This window comes from Pollachius pollachius (assembly GCF_949987615.1).
Source record: "Pollachius pollachius genome assembly, chromosome: 18".
In the NCBI taxonomy this organism is placed as follows: Eukaryota; Metazoa; Chordata; class Actinopteri; order Gadiformes; family Gadidae; genus Pollachius; species Pollachius pollachius.
This window is the reverse complement of record NC_136951.1, coordinates 19,190,126-19,214,047: the sequence shown is the minus strand read 5'-3', so window position 1 is coordinate 19,214,047 and position 23,922 is coordinate 19,190,126. Positions and strand designations below refer to the sequence as shown.

General features: G+C 47.1%; 1 protein-coding gene across 1 annotated transcript; it reads left to right on the top strand.

Annotated features, from left to right (window-relative positions):
• Nucleotides 1–425: 425 nt before the first annotated feature.
• On the top strand, nt 426–21,359 carry dcn (decorin). Its single transcript, XM_079756226.1, has 8 exons — nt 426–585; nt 10,936–11,168; nt 15,577–15,689; nt 16,504–16,717; nt 17,680–17,793; nt 18,258–18,351; nt 19,516–19,654; nt 20,223–21,359. Exons 2-8 carry the CDS (start codon nt 10,949–10,951, stop codon nt 20,421–20,423), a joined length of 1,095 nt encoding a protein of 364 aa, XP_079612352.1. The 5' UTR covers nt 426–585; nt 10,936–10,948; the 3' UTR covers nt 20,424–21,359.
• The last annotated feature ends 2,563 nt before the right edge of the window (nt 21,360–23,922 follow it).

Sequence of the window (23,922 nt, the reverse complement as noted above, 5' to 3'; positions counted from 1 at the left end):
TCTCTCTCTCTCTCTCTCTCTCTCTCTCTCTGTCTCTCTCTCTCTCTCTCTGTCTCTGTCTCTGTCTCTCTCTCTCTCTCTCTCTCTCTGTCTCTCTCTCTCTGTCTCTCTTTCTCCCTGTCTCTCCCTCTCTCTCTCTCTCTCCGTCTCTCTATCTCCCCCCCCCCTCTCTCTCTCTCTCTGCGTCTCTCTATCTCTCCGTCTCTTTATCTCTCTCCCCCTCTCTCTCTCTGCGTCTCTCCACCTCTCTCTCTCTCTCAGCTCCGGCTCCCTTTCTCCTCCCCCTTTTGGGTTTCTCTCCCCCCGTCGTGACGGAGCACACCTGCCTGTTCCTGGCAGCGTTTGCTCTAACTTCCCCGTAGCCCGGCTCTCGTAAGCTGACTCCTGTCGTCTCTCTGGTTCCCCAGCCCGTCCATCCAGGCCCCCCCCCCCCCCCCCCCCCCTCTCAGAAACCACCCCCCCTGCCCCCCCACACAGCCCGCACGCCACAACTGGACGACTGGGATTTTGTTTTTGGGAGTCAAGCTCAGCGCTCGCTCTTGAACCACTCTCTCTCTCCTTTTACTACCGCTGAGAACAAGACAGGTAGGAGCCGCTCTCCGTACTCACCGGGGGGGGGGGGAGGTGAGGGCCGGGCAAGGCTGGGTGCTGGGGCCCTTCTGGGGGTAGCGGAGGAAGGATGGATGGATGGATGGATGGATGGAAGGATGAGGGAGTAGTAGTTGTACTTGGTCCGGTTTCATGCTTGAGTTTCCCAGTTGTTGCATGACGGTGGATGTGTGTGTGGCTGAGGTAACTGTTGTTTGGTGTGTTTTGTTTTGTTTTTGTCGTGCACAGCTTCAGGCTGGTGCTTCACTTGTTTTAGTTTGATGACATATTTGTATGAAGGCATGGACAAAGATGATACACCTGATGTGTGGATGCGTGTGTGTGTGTGTGTGCAGTGTGTGCGTGTGTGTGTGCAGTGCGTGTGTGTGTGCAGTGCGTGTGTGTGTGTGTTTGTGTGTGTGTGTGTGTGTGTGTGTGTTTCAGTGTGTCGGTGTGTGGGGGGATTCCTTGCCCTTAATGTCCATGTGTGTGAAAGGGTTTCCCGGCACCTTTATGTGCATGTGATTGTGTGTGTGTGTGTGACTGTGTGTGCGTTTGTGTGTGCGTGTGTTTATATCTGGATTTGTGCCAGAAGAGCTTCTTTAAAGATAATGTGTTCTTCTCACTCTATCACTTCTCAATATATCCCTGTAGTCTTTGTGTGTGTGTGTGTGGGTGTGTGTGTGCGTGTGTGTACTTGTGTGTGTATGTGCATGGGTTTGTGTGTGTCTGTACGTGGATGTCTGTATCGGTGTGTTTGCAAATACATCTGCGTGTGTGTGTGTGTGTGTGTGTGTGTGTGTGTGTGTATGTGCATGGGTTTGTGTGTGTCTGTACGTGGATGTCTGTATCGGTGTGTTTGCAAATACATCTGCGTGTGTGTGTGTGTGTGTGTGTGTGTGTGTGTGTGTATGTGCATGGGTTTGTGTGTGTCTGTACGTGGATGTCTGTATCGGTGTGTTTGCAAATACATCTGCGTGTGTGTGTGTGTGTGTGTGTGTGTGTGTGTGTGTGTGTGTGTGTGTTGCCAGGTCCTTTTGCTCTTAGTCCAAATCTCTAATTACTCACAGGCCCCTCCATAGAGTGCATTGGGGGGGGTGGGGGGGGGAGGTAGGTAGTGGTGGTATAGCCTCTTCCTGAGCCGGATAAGAGGAGAAAGAAAAGTCTTATTTTGGCTATATCTGTCTCTTATCCTGGACTGGTTCCTGCACCATCTTATTTGTGATTCCTCTGGAGCGCCGTCCTAGGGAAGCTATCTTAAGCCCATTGTTTGCCTGGCCGTCTCCCCAGATCGAGGGGCTTTGGCCGGCCGGGACGTTCCCCATATGTTGCTGTCTATGGTTTTGTTGGCCTGGGTTAATGGCTCCCCAGAATCAGTCTTTTCTGTTTGTTTTCTTTGTCTCTCTACCTCTTGGCCCTCAGTGGGTAAGTCCTAGCCAGTACTTTTTCTCCTGGTTGGAGAAGTTTGTTCCATGGCTGTCGTACTTCATTTTCTCCAACCCTCCCGTCTTTCTTACTCTCTCTCTCTCTCTCTCTCTCTCTCTCTCTCTCTCTCTCTCTCTCTTCTCTCTCTCTCATGAATCACACACACACACCGTCTCTCTCCCACTTGTACTCCTCCCATTCCCCCTGATTCAAAGAGCAGGGAGTGAGTAAGAAAGAGAGTATGAGAGAGAGAGAGAGAGAGAGAGAGAACAAAAGAGAGAGAGAAAGAGTAAACAAGAGAGAGACAGGAAACGAGAGACAGAGATAGAGATAGAGAGAGAGCAAGAGAGAGAGAGGGATGGAGAGAGAGAGTGACTGTGTGGTATCGAGAGAGAGAGAGAGAGAGAGAGAGAGAGAGAGAGAGAGCGAGAGAGAGCAGAAGGGCTGAAATAATTGATTAATTTGCGTTGATTCAGCCCGTTGGTGTTTTGTGTGTCTTTTCACTAAAGCACATACTGTGCTTTACTCCTGTTCCTGTGCCTCCTCACACACCCCCATCACTAGAGTGCACCCCCCCCCCCCCTCTCTCAATCCCCACCCCCCTCTCTCAATCCCCCCCCCTCTCCAAGAAGAAAACTTCTTATCTTTGCAATTTCAGTACAGCTCTGGTCTACATCAGTATCCACACATTCATACCTCATGCTGTGCTCTGACCGGTCCTTAGCGGCCTGGGGACACCTAGAATGGAGACTCCTCGAAAGAGATGGAGCAGGATAAGAACAAAACGCAGACAGACACACACACACACACACACACACACACACACACACACACACAGACCCTCACGCACATCCACGCACAGTACCTGGCAACTCAGAGGCCAATCAATCCTGCGCTGTTACAGTTTCCTGTGTCAGAGAGACGGGTGAAGGCTTCCCGGTAGTCGACCGCAGGCCTCGCAGCTCATTCATTACACGGACACGGTGCCAGCAGGGGAGAGAAAGAACGTGTGGCACTGCGGGGGTTAACTAGGAGCAGAGGGAGGACTAGTGGCCGTGGACCGTGTTGAGACAATTGAGAAATTCCATTGTAAATTGATTATGGAATTTGATAGGAGTTAATGAACTGCAATCCAATACAATATAATACAGTAACCCTAACCTGTAACCTTAAAGCTTGTCCTTTGAAACTGCAATGCTTCACCGTATTGTTCTCTTGAGATGTATCGTCCTCAAGAGAACAATGATGAGTACCCTTATCATTGGTCACTTTGTGGTTTTGATTTGTGTATTTTTTAACAGAACTGCCTAAAGAGGAGATTAGGAGAAGAGACGGGACTATCGCGCCTAGTGTCCAGCCAAGTGGTGGGACAGTTTTTCCTTCTAAACCTTCCTTCCAAAAGTCTGGGTCGGGAGACCGAGGAACCGCTGAACGAGACCCGAAAGCTGTCTTTTTTTTTCTCCTCGCCGGCTTTCTTCTCTCTAGCGCAAAAAAAAGGTTCCACATGTCAAGCCTTTGGGCCAACGCTTTATCCTAGGATAGTGAAGGCAACTGGGACGGTTGGAGCGAGAGAGAGAGAGACGAGACAGAAGAGACAAAGGGAAGAGAGAGAGGGAGAGGGAGAGAGAGAGGATAGAGAGGGAAGAGAGAGAGGGAGAGAGAGAGAGAGAGAGACGAGACAGAAGACAGAAAGGGAAGAGAGAGAGGGAGAGGGAGAGAGAGAGAGTGATGAGAGAGAGGATAGAGGGTGAAGAGAGAGAGTGAAGAGAGAAAGGGAGAGAGAGAAGAGAAAGAGGGAGAGAGAGAAATAGCATATGCAGAAAAGGAGTTGCCAGGGAAGAGAACAGAGGAGGAGAAGAAGTAGGAGAAGGAGGAGGGGAAGGGAGACGCCAAGTGCAAAAAGGGGAGGAAGGGGGGAGAGGAGGGATGAGGGAGGCAGGGCGGGAGGGAGGGAGTGGATACGATGGAAAGAGAAGAAAGGAAGAGAAGGTTTTGGAACGCTGGTCCACGTCCGTAGGGGAGACGCACCGGGCGTTCATGCCGGCCCTGAGGTCGGTGCCTCCTCGCCGCTCTTCTCCTTCTTCTTCTTCTTCGTCTTCGTCTTCATGGAGCAGCTAAAACTGCGGTTTGAAACCGTTGGCTGGCTCCCCTCCCGCCATACACCGCCGCCATTCCTCCGGGAGCCTGGCTCGGCCCGTGGACGACGGCTCGGCGAGCCGCTCGCTCTGTCTCAGCCGGCGTCTCGCCAGGCCGTCAGGCTCAAAGAGCGAGTTCTACAACTAGAAGTCAAACCAGAAGCAAACACGGACGACTCTGAACGCGTCCCAGGCTAGTTTCCCAGAACAGAAAGACTGGGCTTGCAGTGTTGCCGTTAATGATTTGTTATTTTCATTACGGTCACTGAATGGGTTAGTTCCAGGGTTTTCTTTCACATGCGTGTTTTCTGACTAGGAAAATTCCCCCGACGCATCTGGAACCCATGTTGAAAACAAAGACAAACGACCCCTAGGTTAGGTGGGTGGGTTCAAGTGTGTGTGTGTGTGTGTGTGTGTCTGTGTGTTCATGGCCTTGTGTGTGTGTGTGTGTGTGTGTGTGTGTGTGTGTGTGTGTGTGCGTGTGTGTGTTTGTGTGTGTGTGTGTGTGTGCGTGCGTGTGTGTGTGTGGGCGTGTGTGTGGGCGTGCGTGTCTGTGTGTGTGTGTGTGTGTGTGTGTGTGTGTGTGTGTGTGTGGGTGAACACCGTATCGGCTCCCTGATGGTGTAAAAAAAAAGGGACACACGTGTTTCAAATGTTCTGTAGCCCATAACACCGTCTGAGATTCATTGCTGACAGAAGTTCTGGGAAGGCAGACGGAGGCTGGTGAGGGGTCAGAGAAGGGGAGGGGGAGAGGGGTAAGACAAGGGGAGACGGGGGAGAGAATGGTGGGTCATGTTTGGGGTTCCATGTGTGTGCGTGTGCCTGTGTTTGCGTGTGCGTGTGTGTGTGTGTGTGTGTGTGTGTGTGTGTGTGTGTGTGTGTGTGTGTGTGTGTGTGTGTGTGTGTGTGTGTGCGTGGGTGTGTGTGTGTGTGTGTGTGTGTGTGTGTGTGTGTGTGTGCGTGGGTGTGTGGGTGTGGGCGTGTGTGGGTGTGTGTTTGTGTTTGTGTGGCTGGGTGTGAATGTGGGTGTGTCTGTTGCAAGTTTACCTTTCTGCTTACTTTACATGTTTCCGGACTTCGGATGGCTATGTTGCAGTATCACAGTAGAACAAAATATAACATTTACACATAGATATATGTATGTATACATAAAATGTACCAATTTATTCGATCTACAGGGGATACATACTTTTCTCCTTTGTCTCTGGTAAAATTGCCCTGAGTCTCGCTTTTGCTCATCGATGTCTGTGAAAGGAAAGGGAAAGATAGATGATACCCAGGAATGCAGCTCCGTACGCTGACCTTCCCAATTCCAACCAGAACCAGACATGGAACCCTGGTGCTCCATGGGTAGAAAAAAAAACCCAGTAGGTGGGTAGTGATTGGTTGGAGACCCTGACTTGCCTCTATGACGAGCGAACCCTCTGTTTGAACCCAAACAAACACAGCTTGCGCACACCAACTCCTTTGGGGTCTCAAGGAAAAACATTCACTGCCCAGAGTGAACGGTCTTCTGTTATCTCCTGATGGGGCCCGAACTGTCGAGGGAGGGGGGGACTCAATGGGCCTATCTTCTCAATGCTCACGTAAAAAACTGAGACCGGACGTCGACTCTCGGACAGAGTGTCAACAACGAGAATGACATCGCTGTTGTTCTGTCAGGGTCTCTTTGTTTCTCTTTGTTGTTTGTGTAGGAACGAAGCACATGTTAGGTTGATGTTGGAACCAAGCCTGACACTGTAGGCTGCGACCCGCTTTCTCTGCTTTAAACGGGCGTCGACCTCTGAGGCCACGCCCCTCAGAGGTCATGGACATGTTGTGTCAATTAAGCAAGGAGACAATCTGTGAAACATGTCACGTGTGTGTGTGTGTGTGTGTATATGTGTGCGTGTGTGTGTGTGCGTGTGCTTGTGTGTGCATGTGTGTGTGTGTGTGTGCATGTGTGTGTGTGTGTGTGTGCGCACGCATGCATGTGTGTGTGCAGTGATAGTGCACCTTAATTGTGTTGTGTGTTGCATTTGAAAAAAGCGAATTTCGTTGATGTCGCCCAGGCTCGGCCAGGTGTTGTACCGACAGCTCCAGCACGCAGGGGCAGGGTTATGCAAGCAACACTGGCTTGAATAAATAGCCAAAGTGTGTGTGTGTGTGCGTGTGTGTGTGTGTGTGTGTGTGTGTGTGCATGTGTTTGTGTCTGTTAGTGTGTCACATTTAATGCTCCTGCAGTGCTGCATCATATTTGCCATCGAAGCGGCCAAGCATCCATTAAAAGTTGAACTAATTTGGTGGACTGTTGAGGAGAACTTTGTTTTGACATGCCTGGCTGGAACTCTTCGTCAGATTTGAAATGGGAAAAAGGAAGTGATGTCCACAGAATGACCGTCCACAGGCCATTACACACAGCTGCCATTTTCTTTTTGTCTCACAAATCAGACTTCTGATTAATTTTTAGAAATCTGATGACAGTTAAAGTTGGGTTCACTGAAGGCTCAAATGATGGCTGCACAAGTTAACTTTTTCCCAGTGGGGTCACAAGTTAAAACCTCCTGTAAGGACACCAATGCTCTTAGAAAAAGTCAGTGAAGGTTTCCATTTAGACTGGGCACTGTAAAAATAAAGCCATTAAAATCTGCATTTACTAGCAGAAAGCTGCATCTACTTGTGCATTGGAATTGGGTAGAATATCTCCGTAATGACACAGGAAAATAGGCCCCCAGTTTCAAGTTCTGCTATACCATAGTAGGACAGATGTATCTGTAGATTGAGAAAGGAACACAGTCTAAGTTACGAGAAAGAGTTTGTCCTGACCTGTTATACTGTTACAATGGTTGGAGTGTGATGGATGCAATGTTGTGCAATCGGTTTACTTTACAGAGGTTTAACTTCAAGTGTGATTCAAGGATTATTTTCATTCCACATTTAATTTCACCGACAATTGCCAGAATTGCCTGGTTGTATCTGGAAGCGTTACACTTTCTTAACAGAATGCAGCATGCTGAATCTGCAGATTTAGAGTTGAGCTGTCAGTTCACGTTCCAACACGTTCCAAACTCTGTTGACACCCCTTTAAGGTTCTAGTACTCACACACGCACAAGCATACACACACACACACACACACACACACACACACACCTGCAGACTCTCTCTCTCTTAAATACACACAAATACATAGGCGTGCACATACACACACATTCACACCTGCAGAAACTCACACACATACACACACACACACATACACACACACACACACACACACACACACACACACAAACAGCTACAGATGCTAACATGTACCTGCAACTGATGTAGCAGTTCAAAGGACCTGTTGCCTCCATATGCACCAGGTGCAATGGAGTCAGCAGGGGGGGTGGCTCCCCCAGTCATCTCATCTTGTCTCTGGCCGGACACGTCCATGCAGACGGTGGATGCCCACAGGGCGGCGGCTGGTGGATTTAATGGGTCTGACTTCCACAGCGCTGCACAGCTCAGTCAAGTCTCTTTAAATGTTGGAGAACTCCTCTAGGAAAGGAGTTTAGTTTATTGTCCTCAACAAATGTAGATTGAGAGAGAGAGAGAGGGAGAGAGAGAGAGAGAGAAAGTGAGCGAGAGAGAGAGAGAAAGTGAGAGAGAGAGAGAGCATAGATAGATAGATAGATAATGAGATAGATAGATAGATTGACGGATACATATCAATATAGATATATATATATATCTATATAGATATAGATATAGATAGATGGATTAAACAGTTGCATAAAACACACATTCTAAGAAAGAATTACACCAGAAATAAAGAACCAGTTCTGCTTCCAAAGTACAAATGTTTTAGTTTGTCTCCTTCTCTACCCTTATATTTTTTTCAAATTGTTAAACTTGTGGCTATGATTATGACTCACTATGTAACTGTCAGTAATTATGGGCTCTGGTCTGTGTGGTACCACAAAGACTCTCGTGTGTGTGTGTGTGTGTGTGTGTGTGTGTGTGTGTGTGTGTGTGTGTGTGTGTGTGTGTGTGTCTGTGTGTGTGTGTGTCTGTGTGTGTGTGTGTTTCAGTGTGTGCATGTGCGTATGAGTGTGTGTGTGTGTGTGTGTGTGTGTGTGTGTGTGTGTGTGTGTGTGTGTGTGAATATGTGTGTGTTTGCATTTGTGTTTGCATGTGTGTGTGTTTCTCGAGCCTGTTGTTACTGTGCATGTGTGTCTCAGTGTGTCTGCGTGGGAGTGTTTCGTGTGTGTGTGCGTGGGAGTGTTTCGGTGTGTGTTTGCGTGTGTGTCTCAGTGTGTGTGCGTGGGAGTGTTTCGGTGTGTGTGCGTGGGAGTGTCTCGGTGTGTGCGCAGTCTGGCTTGCATTAAAAGCCGCTGGGATGTTTATGGACACAGATAAACAGCAGGACACACAGAAGGAGGTCGCAGTGCACGGGATTTCCTGTTTGTTTGGGCAACGAGCGTGCACGCAGGCATGCACGTGTGTTAAGGGCTTCTCTGGCAGAGGGTCAAAACAAATGGAAGCACGGCTCAGCGCGGAGAGGTCAAAGGTAAAACAGAATATCCTTTTGCGGCCTTTCCGGTGTCATCTCTTGTTTTTCAATCAGGGAGGCATTCAGGACTTTGTGGCAACTAGCTAAAGTAACACAGAAAACGTGTAAGTGTATCGTGTGAGCGTTTGGTTGAATATAGAAATCAAAACCTCACTTCAAAACAACTTTAAATCAGAAATTCAAACCATTTTTTCAACAGAGGTTTCAAATATATTTGATTTTCGTTAGATTTGCATTCCTTCACAAGCTTATATCAAAACTGGTCTTTCTATTGGACAGGCGTCTGCATGCCTGAACCTATCAGTGCCATTTCATTCTCGCTCCATCGTTGCTGTTCATTGTCCTCACAGAAAATGTGGTGTGCATGAGAATGTAAAATCAATCAAATTCCCTTTTGACCTTAACTGCACGTCAAAAACACACACACACACACACACACACAATTATTTGTGTGTGTGTTTCTGACATATTTCCAACTGCTATAACTATTACACATTCTCGACTCCTTGACCCAGGACTGTTTTTGATCTCCTCAGCCTGGACCTGTGCAGTCTGCCTGCACAGGTCCACTTCCTGCCAAGGGAGTAGCCAGGCTTTAAATCTGATTGGACGACTCTAGGAGAACGTAGATAAGAGAGTCGAACCAAAGTGCCAAGAATGACTCCATGTTCTGGTGCGAATTTAGCTTTACAGCTCACTACCCTTTATATAACATTGCTATTTCTTTCTCTATCTTCTCTCTCTCTCTCTCTCTCTTTCTCTCTCCCTCTCTCTATGATTCCAATTCACTGAAACTGCTAATATTGAACAAGGACAGGGAAAAACAACTCCTAGACATGACTCAGCTTTGTGCTGCAGAGGAAATTCCATGTTCTAATCTGCAGATCTTGTCGATTACGATGTTTTCCAGTGCCATTCTGGCACTGTTAGTACCATTAGGTCAAACAACGAGAGAGAGAGAGAGAGAGAGACAGAGAGAGAGAGAGAGAGAGAGAGAAAGAGAGAGACAAATAGACAGAGAGAGAGGGAGAGACAGAGAGAGGGAGAGAGAAAAAAAGAGAGAAAAAGAGAGAAAAGAAAGTGAGAGAGATTGAGAATGGCATGAAGGCAGCATGATTCACTAACGTCCAGTGCACCACGTATCACAAACGCTCGTGAAACGGCCCTGGACAAAACAAACCGCCACCCGTCAGAAGGCTGCGGGGAGCCGGCCCCCGCCATTTGCACACGTTCACCGACGAGGCCCTCCATCCGCCAGGGGCCAGCCCCTGGCAGTGGCTCTGGTGTTTGTCGGAACAGCATGCAAGCGTAACGCCATGAGCGCATGCATACATCGCATAGCGCGGGTGGCCCCAACGTGGGAATCAACCCCATAACCCGGGCCGGGGTCAGAGCCTCGCTCCGACCCATTGAGACGCACGGGACCGGACCTTCTTCCTGGTCCAAAGCAAACGGAGGGCATGAAATGACACACAGACAGAGAGCGCACATGAAGAGCTGAAGGCCGACGGTTGAACTGTACCGAGGGACATCTGTACAGTACGGCCCTGTGGTCTATGTCTTGTGGTCTGCGACTGTAATTACTTCTTCTGTTGGGATCCAACGGTCTCTGACAAGTGATATCCTTGACCCGACGCAACCCTGAAAGCTGACTTGGTGCAGTTGGTGCACTGCAGTCTCATATTCTGTCTTAGTTTGTTCGGTTAAGTTGGTACATTTTTCATACGTTTTGCAAACAGTCACACACAGACGCACCTTGCAGACACTTCTTTCCACAAAAACATACACACACACACACACCTACTAACATACACACGCACGCACACATGCACACACATGCACACACGTACAGCCATGGCTCCGCTTCATCTGCTGGGTCAGGATATTTCGGTTAACATCTTCTGGGGAAGATGTTCAGATCTTCAGGTGATGTGGCATTAAGAAAGAATACAACCTCTGTTGATCATTGGAGAAGCACTGCTGCTGTTATGTGCTGGATAGTCTATGTGTGTGTGTGTGTGTGTATGTGTGTGTGTGCGCGTGTCCGTGTGTGTGTGTGTGTCTCAAGCCGACCAGTTGAATAGCTCATCACACGTCCAAGTCCACTCAATTGTTCTGCCCACGTTTTGAGGCTTCAGAACTTTTGCATTTTTTAAATCACAATGTTTCATTCTGTAAAGTGGCCTCATTATGAACTCTGCATTCCCACCTGGAATTCCCAACCATGCTGACCTTTGACCCCTTGCTCCCAACAGGCTCCGAAGCACCATGAGGTCAGCCGGTCTCTCCCTGCTCCTGGTCACCGCCTGCTGGGCGCTGCCCTTCCGTCAGTCCGGCTTCATGGACTTCATGATGGAGGACGAGCCCGGCTCGGGCCTAGATACGGTCGTGGTTGAGTCGCTTCCTGACGGGGCCCGTGACCCGATTGGCCCCATGTGTCCGTTCCGCTGCCAGTGCCACCTCCGGGTGACACAGTGCTCCGACCTCGGTAGGAGAAGTGTTGTGGTTGTTTGTTGTCTGTTGTTGTTTGTCCTTTCATAAGCACCAGCTGCTAAATCGAACGCTAACTCGCTTCAATGATAGAATTCCCAGCGTTCCTAAATGTTAATGTTTAGGTCACAGACGGAATCAGGTATTTTAAGGATGTTTCTGTGGCTTGTTTTTGCCTTAATGGACGCTAGAGTGGGTTGAGGGATTTGGCGATTTGGCCTGGGTGAAAGACGGCTACCAAGCCGCCCCCCTAAAGAAGCTCTATCGTTGAACTGATTTCTGACTCTTTGCAGACTCCGAGTTTGTGTGTGTGTGTGGTTGATCTCTGGGGTAGAATCACCAACGGCTGAGTCTAGTTAAAAGGGTGAAGTCGTTTTACTGGGTTGACTCATTTCCCCGGTTCTCTGGAGAGAGAGACAGCACTTGATTTTATAAGGTCTTCCTTCCAAGTTTCCATGGAAGTGTCTCGGCAATCGTACCAATCCAAGGCGGAACATTCTAAGGGTTTATGCCTTTAGATGTGCAAATCTTCCGCTAGTTAATTCCACCCAAAGAACGATGTGGGATGGGCGAAGCGTTCCAAACACTGGGGCGTACTTTGAAACAACTTTTTCCTCAATGCTTCTCTGATTTTCCCCTTGTAAGCACTATTTTTCCTTCTTAATTTTGCCCCTATTTGATCCTTCCACTGAGAGTTTGAGATGTCTTGTTCCCACACTTTGAGCACTTGTGCAAAATAACGTTGTTTTGCTTTAGAAATCTTTGGAAAATAATCCAAATGTTGCTCATAGCATTTACGACTTTGCTGCTGAACCAACGTCAACCTTTTACCATGGGCGGCCCCTCACTTCAAGAGTTCCTGCCTGTTCTTCATGGCTCTAGATTCAAATCATATTTTTTTACAATTTCCTTTTGCATGACAATGTACAGATAGGGGAAATACGTACTGATATACAACACCATCCTGATCTGTACACCAGATTCAACATGCTCTGACCATGTGGCAGAAGCAGAGGTTAAAGAGAGACAACGTGCGTCATGATATCGCTATTACACAATCATTGGCACTGACTTGATTAATACCACAACCATCGTATAAGGAAGGCCCATGTGACTGACACATTAACACATTGACTGGCAGCGAGTCAGTGTTGAAATAGTCACAGACAGACAGACACGAGAGACAAGGAGACAGAGAGAGAGAAGGAGAAAGACATAGATGAACACAAATAGAGAGACAGATAGACTGATATAGAAACACACAGATAGACACACAGACAGACATAGAGACACACACAGATAGATACACATACAGACAGAGAGACAGACAGAGAGGCAGACAACAGACTCACAGACAGACAGACAGACATAGAGAGACACACATGCTGACAAACAGATGGACAGACAGACACATAAACTGCCACATAGACGGACAGACAGGGTACTGCATCACAGCCAGGGAGCTACAGGTGGCGGGGATGACAGACAGACAGCCAGACAGACAGACAGACAGACAGACAGACAGGCAGACAGACAGGCAGCGGCCTTGTCAGACAGACAGACAGACAGACAGCCCGTGCAGGCATTGGCCCCATCAGACAGACACAGACAGGCAGCGGCCTCGTCAGACAGACAGACAGACAGACAGACAGACAGACAGACAGCCTTTGCAGGCAGCGGCCCCGTCAGACAGACAGACAGACAGACAGACAGAGAGACAGACAGCCTTTGCAAGCAGCGGCCCCGTCAGACAGACAGACAGACAGACAGACAGAAAGACAGACAGCCTTTGCAGGCAGCGACCCCGTCAGACAGACAGACAGACAGACAGACAGACAGACAGACAGAGAGACAGACAGCCTTTGCAGGCAGCGGCCCCGTCAGACAGACAGACAGACAGACAGAGAGACAGACAGCCTTTGCAGGCAGCGGCCCCGTCAGACAGACAGATGGAGAGCCTGATGCGGGGGGAATCCTGGTTCCATTACCTCAGCTCTGCAGCCGTGGCTCCAGTGCGCTCGCGGCCCCCGGAGACGAGCTCTGGTGGATTCTCATCTCCGGCGTGGGCCCCTCTGGCCCCCAGCCTGCATCTGTTCCCCAGACCTGCTGGCATGCGTGCAAACGCTTTTGCGCAAACACTCATGTGCACACGCATGTGCACACATGCACCAGCCCGTCCATTGGTGACGTGTACACACAAAGGAGAAAGTCCTTACACAGGCATACGTATACACATGTACGTTCAAATGTGTACGTTCACACATGCACACACACACACTCACACACACACACACACACACTCAGACACTCACACACTCTCAATTAGTTCAACGCAACCCAGAAAGAGGAAATGCTACACACTTCCACTAATACGTGTTGATGAACAAACCGTAAGCATGCCAAGCAATCATTCACCGGATTTCCCTATCAATGAAATGGAGAGTTTGCCAAGATTACGAAGCCTGGAGTAAAGCATTACGATATACCATGCACTCGCAAAGAGCGAGTGCATGGTATATCGAAGTGGGATGTGATCCTAATGTTCCCAAACAACGCCATTAGGTAAACCTTTGTAATCCTCATGTTAGGTCTTGTCTTCTCTGTCTCAGACACACACTTACGTATACACACACACACTTACGTAATATGTAGACACACACACATACACACACACACTGTACCGACAGCGATATATTGTTTCACTTCTTATGACAAATGTATTTATTGTAACAAATGCACTTATTGTAAGTCGCTTTGGATAAAAGCGTCTGCTAAATGCCCTAAATGTAAATGTAAATGTACACACACACACACGATGTGAACCACATTGCTTCTTTGCGTCGAGACTTAATAAACTGAAGGTCTTTCCTGACACCTCATTACCAGAGGCTATGGCACTCTGTTGATATGAAGGCATAGAAACCATGGACTCTGCTGTAAACTGTTTACCAGGACAATTATAATACCTTCCATTACATCGAGACAAGCGCTCTGCATATTGAGTAAACACATGTTTAGAGTGTTGGGACAGGGAAAGGGTGGAGGGAGATGTAGGGGAACGAAGACAGCTGAAGGTTATGGTAAATGTCTGCACAATGTGATGGAGCAGCAGAGAGGAGAAAGAGGACAGAGGCAATGAGGTCAAGGGAAAAAAGAGGCAAGAGAAGCAGATGTTTAAAGTGTTTTTTTCACAGCAAACAGCTGTGAGATTCTAAGCAAGGCACCTCTCCAGATATAGAGGTAGCAGACAAAACCCTGCCACTGGTTGGATGAGTCTAATTAACATCGGTCAGGGCAGTTTCCAAGCCTGAATGTTTACACCATGTGTACCTGTGTGTACTGGGGAAAGTAAGTGCAGTGCTCATATGACTAAACAGTTTATTCTACGTCTCTGAAATGTAGACTAGCCTTTGTGAATCTCCTTTTTGGTGTGTTTAATTGGTGACTCGCCCATTCAAATCCAACATATCCCTTACCTCTCTCCAGGTTATGAGTTGGAGCCCGGTTTGAATCGAGTTTTGCTTCGAAAATGTTTGTTCACATACAGGATGTGCTCACATCTGACAGTGCTACATTAGCATGTGTCAATATCCAGGTATGCATTGATTGACTCACAATTTCCACTGTCTGTTCACTTAAGGGCAAATACAACAGCCATTTGTTGGTTTTGGTGTGTCGCCACTGTAGACTTTTGTGATGAGGATGAGTCTTTGCATGAAAGTTCCCAACAATGTAGCCCATGTTTCCTCTGTTTGTGGCAGCTCTTTGTGCTGGAGGTTGACCTACCAAGGCTTTATCACACACTGTTTTGTGGATAGACTCGGGGGCCTGACCAAAGACAGGTTTTCTAAAACATCAATGCCTGACTCATCCAGGACTGCGGGCTCCCAGTGACTGCGTCCTAGCTGGGTTCAATCCACCAAATGGTTACAGTTGAATCCGTTCACTTGACTCTCCACGTCATCAGGAGCTCTGCATCACGGTCTAAAGGACTCCAGAGAGCCATAGCCAGCCATTTTGTGTTGATTTCTTGCAGAGGTCACTGGGTGGTTAACCCCATCACCATCAAACCAAGGGCAGACTGTCAGGGCCCAGGGTAAACTGCCCTTTCTCACAGAACCCGCTGGGAACCAGGGCTGTTACTTCCCCCTGTCAACCCACGAACAATTCGAGCACACATACAAGCACACAAACAAACACGGGTATGCAAATACAAAAGCAAAATCAGGTGCTTGCTAGGCTGGTAGTTTGGGTGCCTGACTCCTAGCCTAAAGGTTCTTGGTTCAGACCTCAATGACTGCAGTCTACATATAGGCGTCTGCTGTTGGGCAAAAAATGCCTCACTTCTTCCTGCGCAATAAAGACATTGGTCACAGAATGTAACCGATTCTCATGTCTCTAACCAGGTCTGACAGAGATCCCCAGGGAGATCCCAGCTGAGACCACACTGCTGGACCTGCAGAACAACAAGATCAAAGAGATCAAGGAGAACGACTTCAAGAACCTCAAGGGACTGCACGTAAGGAACCGTTTATGTGGATCTGCGAACGCTGCAAGACTGCAGAAAAAGAGATAGGATGCTTCAGTACTTCAGGAACCTCAACATATTGGATTAATAAATGGCCCAAGTAAATATAAGGTTGAATTCAACATTCCTGTGTGAATAGCTGTTGAAAATGTAGGAGTACGGCATAAGTGCAACTCAAGATGCACTTTACTTTGCTGGCTAGCAAGACATAAAATTCAAAAGAGTATAATAAGTATAAAGTGTTGATGGACATTTTTGTATGTGTGCGTGCACATAGTTTCACACTTGGCTAAGTTAGGACTTAGCCAAGTACTGGTCTGATTCCATTACTTGGAGCTATAGAGCCTTACGTCAGCTCCATAACACTTCTGACTTGACTTCCTCTGTTTATTATCCCGAAGCATTGAACCCTCCTCACCAGCCCTTCACTCAGTGCCCAGGTGCATGGAAAGTATGCACCCCTCACATCTCGCAGTCTCACTCTGTTAAACTCACATAGCTTGGCTTTCATGTCAATAAATACCTCCGTTTGACAGCCAGTGTGCTTTCCACGTCAACAAGAACGACCCCTCAAAAAGGGAATGTAGGCCTAGCTAGCACGCTAGCAGACACTCTCCTGCATTCCCTCCCGTTGAACATGCATTTCTCCAGGATCTACAAGAATCAACTCCAAACTCACCCCGACCCTCCCCTCTGACAGCCCAGGCCCAGGCCTTGACTCAAGATTTAACGCATGATGAAGTATGACCCCAAAGGTAAACACTGAGAACACCGCCAGTCACCCCTCCATGTTCTTTCTCCCCAGGCCCTGATCTTGGTGAACAACAAGCTGACCGTCATCCACCCCAAGGCCTTCAGCTCCCTGATGAAGCTCCAGCGACTCTACCTCTCCAGGAACCTCCTCAAGGACGTGCCAGCCAACATGCCCAAGAGTCTGCAGGAGCTCCGCATCCACGAAAACGCCATCACCAAGATTAAGAAGTCCTCTTTCCAGGGCATGACCAATCTCATCGTCATGGGTACGGAGAGGTGGAGGCGGGGGGTGGGGGGGGTGATGATCTCATATGGAACCGTTTTGACTCTAATGGACAACGTGGCAAGCTGGGTTTGTTTCTTTGGCTGAAACAGACCTAGCTAGAGCACCTCCCCTCCGTTGGTTGTTTTAGCAGGCTCACGGAGCCCTTCTCCTGAGGAGGTGAAGTCTGCATTGCTAGGCAACTGCATGCAAACAAGAAGGCAATGCACCCTTGTAAAAACCGATTCAAACTAATTACAGAAAGTGAAAAAAAGACAAAGCTAACTCTGATGCACTTGGCTGTGATCATGCTTCGTGTCGAGTAGCCCTCCCTGCACTATCCCTTAGGTGAGATCACTACTATTAGTGGTGGCTTCACTTTTTGCTTTTTAAGATTTCAGGAGTTCAGGAATTGTTCTTGAAGCCCGCTCAAATTTAGCGCTCCGTAGCGGCATCTGCTCGTCTGGGTTTTGCATTTAGAAAGGAATCTCAAACGAGTTCCCCATCTGTCGCTCTCTGGCTGCTCCCCTCCCCCCCCCCCCCCCCCCTGCTCCCCTCCCCCCCTCCTCCCCTCCTCCCCTCCTCCCCTCCTCCCCTCCTAGCGGACCTATAGGGTCGACCTGTGGTCCCTCGACGCACAAATGAACGGATCCCTGAACGGAAAGGCCGCAACCCGTCGCGTCGCCATCGTGAACAATCGGGCGAAGCAGACAAAATCTGTCTCCACCAGCGCAGCGCCTCCACTGGGACACAGTCGAGCAGTTTTGTTTTGGCCGTAACAAAACAAATGTGTTTATTCATGTGTTGGCCGTGTGTTGCTGTGACCCATCTGCCGTGGGAGGATGTGGAGGGATTCGGTGAATGAGAAAATGTCTCTCTTCTTCGGTTTCCTCTCTCTCTCGGTCCTCTCCTGCCCACATCAATTTATTTTGTCTCCTTTGTGTTTTTTTCTCGATTCCTCTCCAGAGATGGGGTCTAATCCTTTGAAAGCCGCCTCCATTGAGAATGGTGCCTTTGCTGACCTGAAAAGGGTCTCTTACATTCGCATTGCAGACACCAACATCACAGAGATCCCCAAAGGTAAAGCTATTAAGTTAATTATAATTTTCTTACTATTTTATACAAAGTGGTTATACCAAAGTGCTACTTTTTTATCCAACACTTTCATTAAACTCGGCTGACTATAGACTATAGTCTAAAAACACAATGTCTTACGAGAATATGTTAAATAACAACAAGTCAGAGCCATGAATCATCTTGCAATCAGCCCTGAACTCTACAGCAACTCTCCAACCTCAAAAACACTGTCGATTGTAAAACACGAGACTTAGTCTGGGCTGTCTTTATATAAACTCAAACAATGAGATTACATTAGAGAGAATGAAGCCCAATATTAAAAATGGAAGATTAATCACTGTAGCCAATCAGTGGCTGCCTTGTGATTCGATGAATCATCCTTCACATGTCTGGGAGATGAGGCAGGCCGTATACAGTTTTGGTTTATGCTCATGTTTAAAACCTAACAACTTGTGGTTGTTCTCCAGGACTGCCAAGCTCTCTGTCAGAACTCCACCTGGACAGCAACAAGATCAGCAAGGTGATGGCCGACAGCCTTAAGGGCTTGAAGAGTCTGGCAAAGTAAGGATACATCCATCCATCTGTCTAATACATCCATTCCTCCCTCCATCCATCCATCCATCCATCCATCCATCCAGACCTACATCTATCTATCTATCTATCTATCTACACCTACATCTATCTATCTATCTATCTATCTATCTATCTATCTATCTATCTATCTATCTATCTATGATCATCTATCATCTATCGATCTATCGATCTATCGATCGATCAATCTATCGATCTATCTATCTATCTATCTATCTATCTATCTATCTATCTATCTATCTATCTATCTATCTATCTATCTATCTATCTATCCTTCATCATCTATCCATCTGTCGATCTATCATCTATCATCTATCATCTATCTATCTATCTATCTATCTATCTATCTATCTATCTATCTATCTATCTATCTATCTATCTATCTATCTATATATCTATATATCTAAGATCATCTATCATCTATCGATCTATCATCTATCTATATATCTATCTGTCATCCATCGATCTATGATCTATCTATTTATCGGTCTGTCTGTCTGTTGTTCACTCATAAACTCCAACTCTTCCCTAAGTGGTCTGTCTTTACTTTCTGTGAATGGCATGACATTAAACTGGTATTATCCCAAGTCTTGGTACCAACCACAGACCCAAACAGTACTTTCGGGATAATCAAAATCATTCTTTTGTTTATAAAATAAAAAATAAATGGGTGCGCTATGTTTAAAAAGATCATTGTTGGGATGGCAATGGGGAGGTAAACAGCCGCTTCTAACGAGAACAAAGAAGACTTTTATTCGGCACAAATTGTTTATGTTGGAAGAGATGAGTTCTAAGGAGTGGAAAGTTGTGCAATGCATCACTTAAAGTGATGTTTTGCAGCTGCGATGTGTTCTTTCCCGCATAATCATGGGTACTACAAACTATGGTTATTACTTATTCTCACTATATTTTGTACAGTTAATTTCTTATGCCAAACGCTCCTTTGAAGGTGGGTCGTATATGATGAACGATTTTCGTTCGAAAGCACTCACGCAACATAACAGAGTTGGCACACAATCCGAAAATAAGAAAATTCTCGTTTGTGTCGTGCTACAAATATGAGGCGAAGTCCGCACTCGGTATGCACAGGTTTCCTTTCCCATGTTTATTCCCGTGTCCTGTGTGGTCCTGCAGACTGGGTCTGGGCTACAACGAGATCAGCATGGTGGAGAATGGCACCCTGGCCAACGTCCCCCACATGAGGGAGCTTCACCTGGACAACAACGCTCTGACCGCCGTGCCACCGGGGCTGCCCGAGCACAAGTACATCCAGGTACAGACGGCCGTCGCTTATATTTAACATCTAACCCATTGAGGGAGTGAGTTTGGCTGATGGGTTAGGGTTAGGGTTAGGGTTAGGTTAGAGTTAGGGTTAGGGTTAGGGTAGGGTAAGGGTAAGGGTTAGGGTTAGGGTTAGGTAAGGGTTAGGGTTAGGTTAGGTTTTAGGGTAGGGTTAGGGTTAGGGTTAGGGTTTAGGGTTAGGGTTTAGGGTTAGGGTAAGGTTAGGGGTAGGGTAGGGAGAGAGAGAGAGAGAGAAAGAGAGAGAGGGAGAGATGTTGCAACATAATCACCAGTGTGTTACAAAAAAAACATGTTCATTTCTTGGTTTGAATACGTACTATTACTGCTCGAGTTTACTAATTATACCCATTTCAGGCTTAAGCCACGTAAACACAAGCTTCCATCAGCATTAGTTGTGCTTCTCATTTGTTCACTCATGAACATTTCTTTCCCCTTAAATGACACAAAAAGAACAACTCTGCACACTTTGCCATTGCACGAAAGAACCCATCAGAGTGTCCACTGGCGCCGTGTTAACACACTCCCCGGTCTCCCATCAGGTGGTGTATCTCCATGCCAACAAGATCGCCGCCATCGGCACGGAAGACTTCTGTCCACCCACCTTCAACTACAAGAAGGCTATGTACTCCGGCATCAGCCTGTTCAGCAACCCCGTCCCATACTGGGAGGTGCAGCCTGTCACCTTCCGCTGTGTGTTCGACCGCTCCGCCATCCAGCTCGGGAACTACAGGAAGAAGTAGATAGAAATGAACGACACGTAAAACGGCCCCTTCCACCCACACCCATCACCCCCGCCTCCCTCCCTCCCTCCCCCTCGTCCATCTATCCTCCCCCTTTTGGTGGAAACGCGTGCTTGAGAATCATTGTGTGAAAGTGTTTCGTTTTTTTGTTTTTTTCTAAGAGTGCCTGTTTTGCCACAGATCCCCCCCTCTCTCCCCCCTCCCTTCCCCCTTCCCCCCCCGACACTGATTCTCCTCCCTCTCTCCCCCCCCCCCGACACTGATTCTCCCCCCTCTCCCCCCCAAGACAATCATTCCAGTGACTTGGATGTGTGACAACCCCAGTGGTCGCTGACCTCAGACACAAGCACAAAGGGTTCACTCCGTAGGGAAGGCTCTTGTTGTTGTTTCTGTTGTTGTTGTTGTTGTTGTTGTTGTAGTGTGCGATGTATCAGCAACATTCAATATGTATCACGTGTTTCACCAACGGTGTCCACTGGCGACGCTATGCTAGCCCGCGTTCCTGAAGCCACAACGACGATGAAGTGCATTTCCAAACCATTTTTACCAAGAAATATAACTGATGAAGTCATTTTCGCTTCATAATACATATCTACGTTATTGCGCAATTCACGTCAATGAAAAAAAGTTAAACACGGGAACGAAATGACACAGCAGTGTCACCACTTTGAAAAAGGAATAAATTTGAACTTTGGAAATGTTGGATTAAATGAAGCCCAAGTCATCATGTGAATTAATTGTGAGAAGGCTGGCCTGTAGAGCAGGCGGCAGAAGAGATTAACTTGGGTTTTCACCGGTATGCTAAGAACATGCTATGTATTACTATAGTCGTAGGAATAGCCATATGGAGTGTACCATTACCAATCTGCACGCCTAAGAGATATTTCTATCTTGTTTGTAACCCGATTCAAGTAGAGATAAAAGTGCTGTCTTCTATTCCGTTGTGATTTCTCGTGCTTGCTTCAGTGTTGTGTGTTTACGTTTATTTTTGACAATAACCACCATTTTCTTCATCACATTCCACAAGAAAACAAGGGAAAATCGTTTCTAAAGATGTATAATGAACTGTATGTGTTTTTGAAACAGAAGCCTTCGCCAAAGATCTATATGCATGCTTTGTTTTATTTTTTACTTTCGTTTTTTCCCTCCCCTTCGACATGAAGCAGGCGGTTTCTGTTCATTTTCTTTGTTTGAATGCGTGTACCTTCATTCCTCCTTATTCTTTATTTCTTATTAAGAGCCTGCCAAACTAATTGAATATTATATGTGGTCTCTCATGGCCACCAGAGTTATGTTAGTGATGTATAGACGCTGTATATAAATGCTGTATGATAAAAAGAAAAACAACCTCTCTTTTTGCTTAAAGGCACAAGCACTTAACCATAGCACCGACTTAAAACGATCGCCAGCATAAGGTCTCCTTTCATTCTTCTTTTATCTCGGAGCGGAGGATCCAGCTAAGTTGTCCTTCACAAAATAAAAGTATGAATGAAACCGGCGCCGTGTTTAATGGGTTAGACATCCTGCCACTGGAAAACCTGTGTCACACGCTACGTTCACAACCTCACACCTGGAGGGTTCCTGGTCGTGGATTCACCATGGCAACCTGAGCTGGAGGGGGGTGGGGGGGTGAACATGGTCGAGAGGAGGAACAGGTGATGGCACGCGAGACACGAGATTCATATACAGATATATATACACACAAACAGAATCTGATAATATCTGATATAAAGATTCATAGTCCAGATACAGGTCATTACAGAGTATGTAGCGTTCTTATTGGTATGCTGCGGACGTTGGGAATCGAACCCGATACCTTTCGGCTGGTAGTCACCGACCACTAGAGTAATCCTGGCCTTTATTAAGCACCGCCGTTCAGTACCACCTGTTGAGCTAGTGCACTTTAGTGTGCAGACAGTATATTATATTTCAAAATGGGATTTGGATAACAAGACTGATTGAATGCTTGAACGGTTAAGTGGAGTGCCTTTAGTGAGGTAGATATGAATCATAAGAACGTTTCCTCAGTGGTTAAAGAGTATTTTGATTGTCAAGCGATTTTGTCTGCTGGACTGAAATGATATAAACAAAAGCTAAACAGATGACCAATATCTTGACATGCATAAGCATCTGCTTAATATTAAACCCACTGCTACATTCTCTCATGAAAACCATTCTCAGCTCCGTGAAACCTCGGGTTTTGGTACCCGGTTTCTGCGAAGAAATTCCTTGATATGATTAAAAAATGATTTACCATCTGGTAGCGATGAAGCCACGCAGGCCCTCTGTGACCTCTCAAGCACCCAGTTATGAAACAAGCTGACCCAGAAGGCTGTCCACGTAACAGAAGAGGAAAGAAATGGGCCGTACCAGACCGTCACAAGACCTACGTGGGGACAACATGTTCTGTGTCAGGGTTGACATGTACAGAGGTGACACACACATGCACAAGCAAAGAGTGAACCGTGTCGGTTTTTGTACGACAGACAAACTGCAGGGACCCACTGCGTGCATGTGCAGTATATACAGTATATGTCTGTATATAGCTCTGTATATATACACACAGCAGATACATATGGTCCTGGGTTGGAGATAAACCATAAACCCAGCCTAGGGGATCCATCCCAGTGTTGGATTGAGCCAGGCCATGCAGGGCTGAGGAATGAACCTAAATGTTCACGTCGTCCAACGTAACCCCAGTGACCCTTGCTCACGATAAATCGCCAACACATTTATGGCTAATGGTCACCGTTGGGCTGAAAAGAGAATATTTTTGCAAGCACCGGGACCATTTACAACCTCTGTGTAGCGCTAATGATTTAGTACCTTATGGCACGTCCATGCACACACAGAAATGCAGGGGCACACACACACCCACAAACACACACACAGGCCTCATTAGCAGATATGTACCAGGACATGCAAGGCTGAAGGGAGGAAATGGATAACAGGGAGAAAGTGTTGCAAGGACGCTGGCTATTAGTTTTCATTAAGAGGAAAGGCCCTACAGTTAATGATGCATAGTTAATGACAAGACGTAGAGGCAAAACAGGTAGACTCACTTCGTTGTAACAAAAACCTACAAAAACAGAAATTACCGTGGACATTCTCGATCAAGGTATGGAAAATGTTCTATTTGTCCCTTCTCCCAGACAGTTTCTAGACAGAAGCTTATACACACCTTCCTTCACACACGTCACAGTAGCACTCTACTGTAGCACTCTAAAAAGGCCCCCTTTCCATATAAAAAACGATGCAGGATTTCTGAAGACCGATTCTGAGCCTATAAAAATAAGTGCTGAATTAACACAGGAGCATTGTATTTGATTGGCTATGGAATTAAAGCCATCCGACGTGATTGGTGTCTTGGTTCGAGGATGGATGAGGAGTCTGTGCCAGTATGCACCAGTAGGACGGAGTGCATTAAGTGTGAGGAGGGCTGGAAATCCCAGCACCATCACTACTGCCTGTCTGCTTCTATCTAATGCCCCCGTGTGGT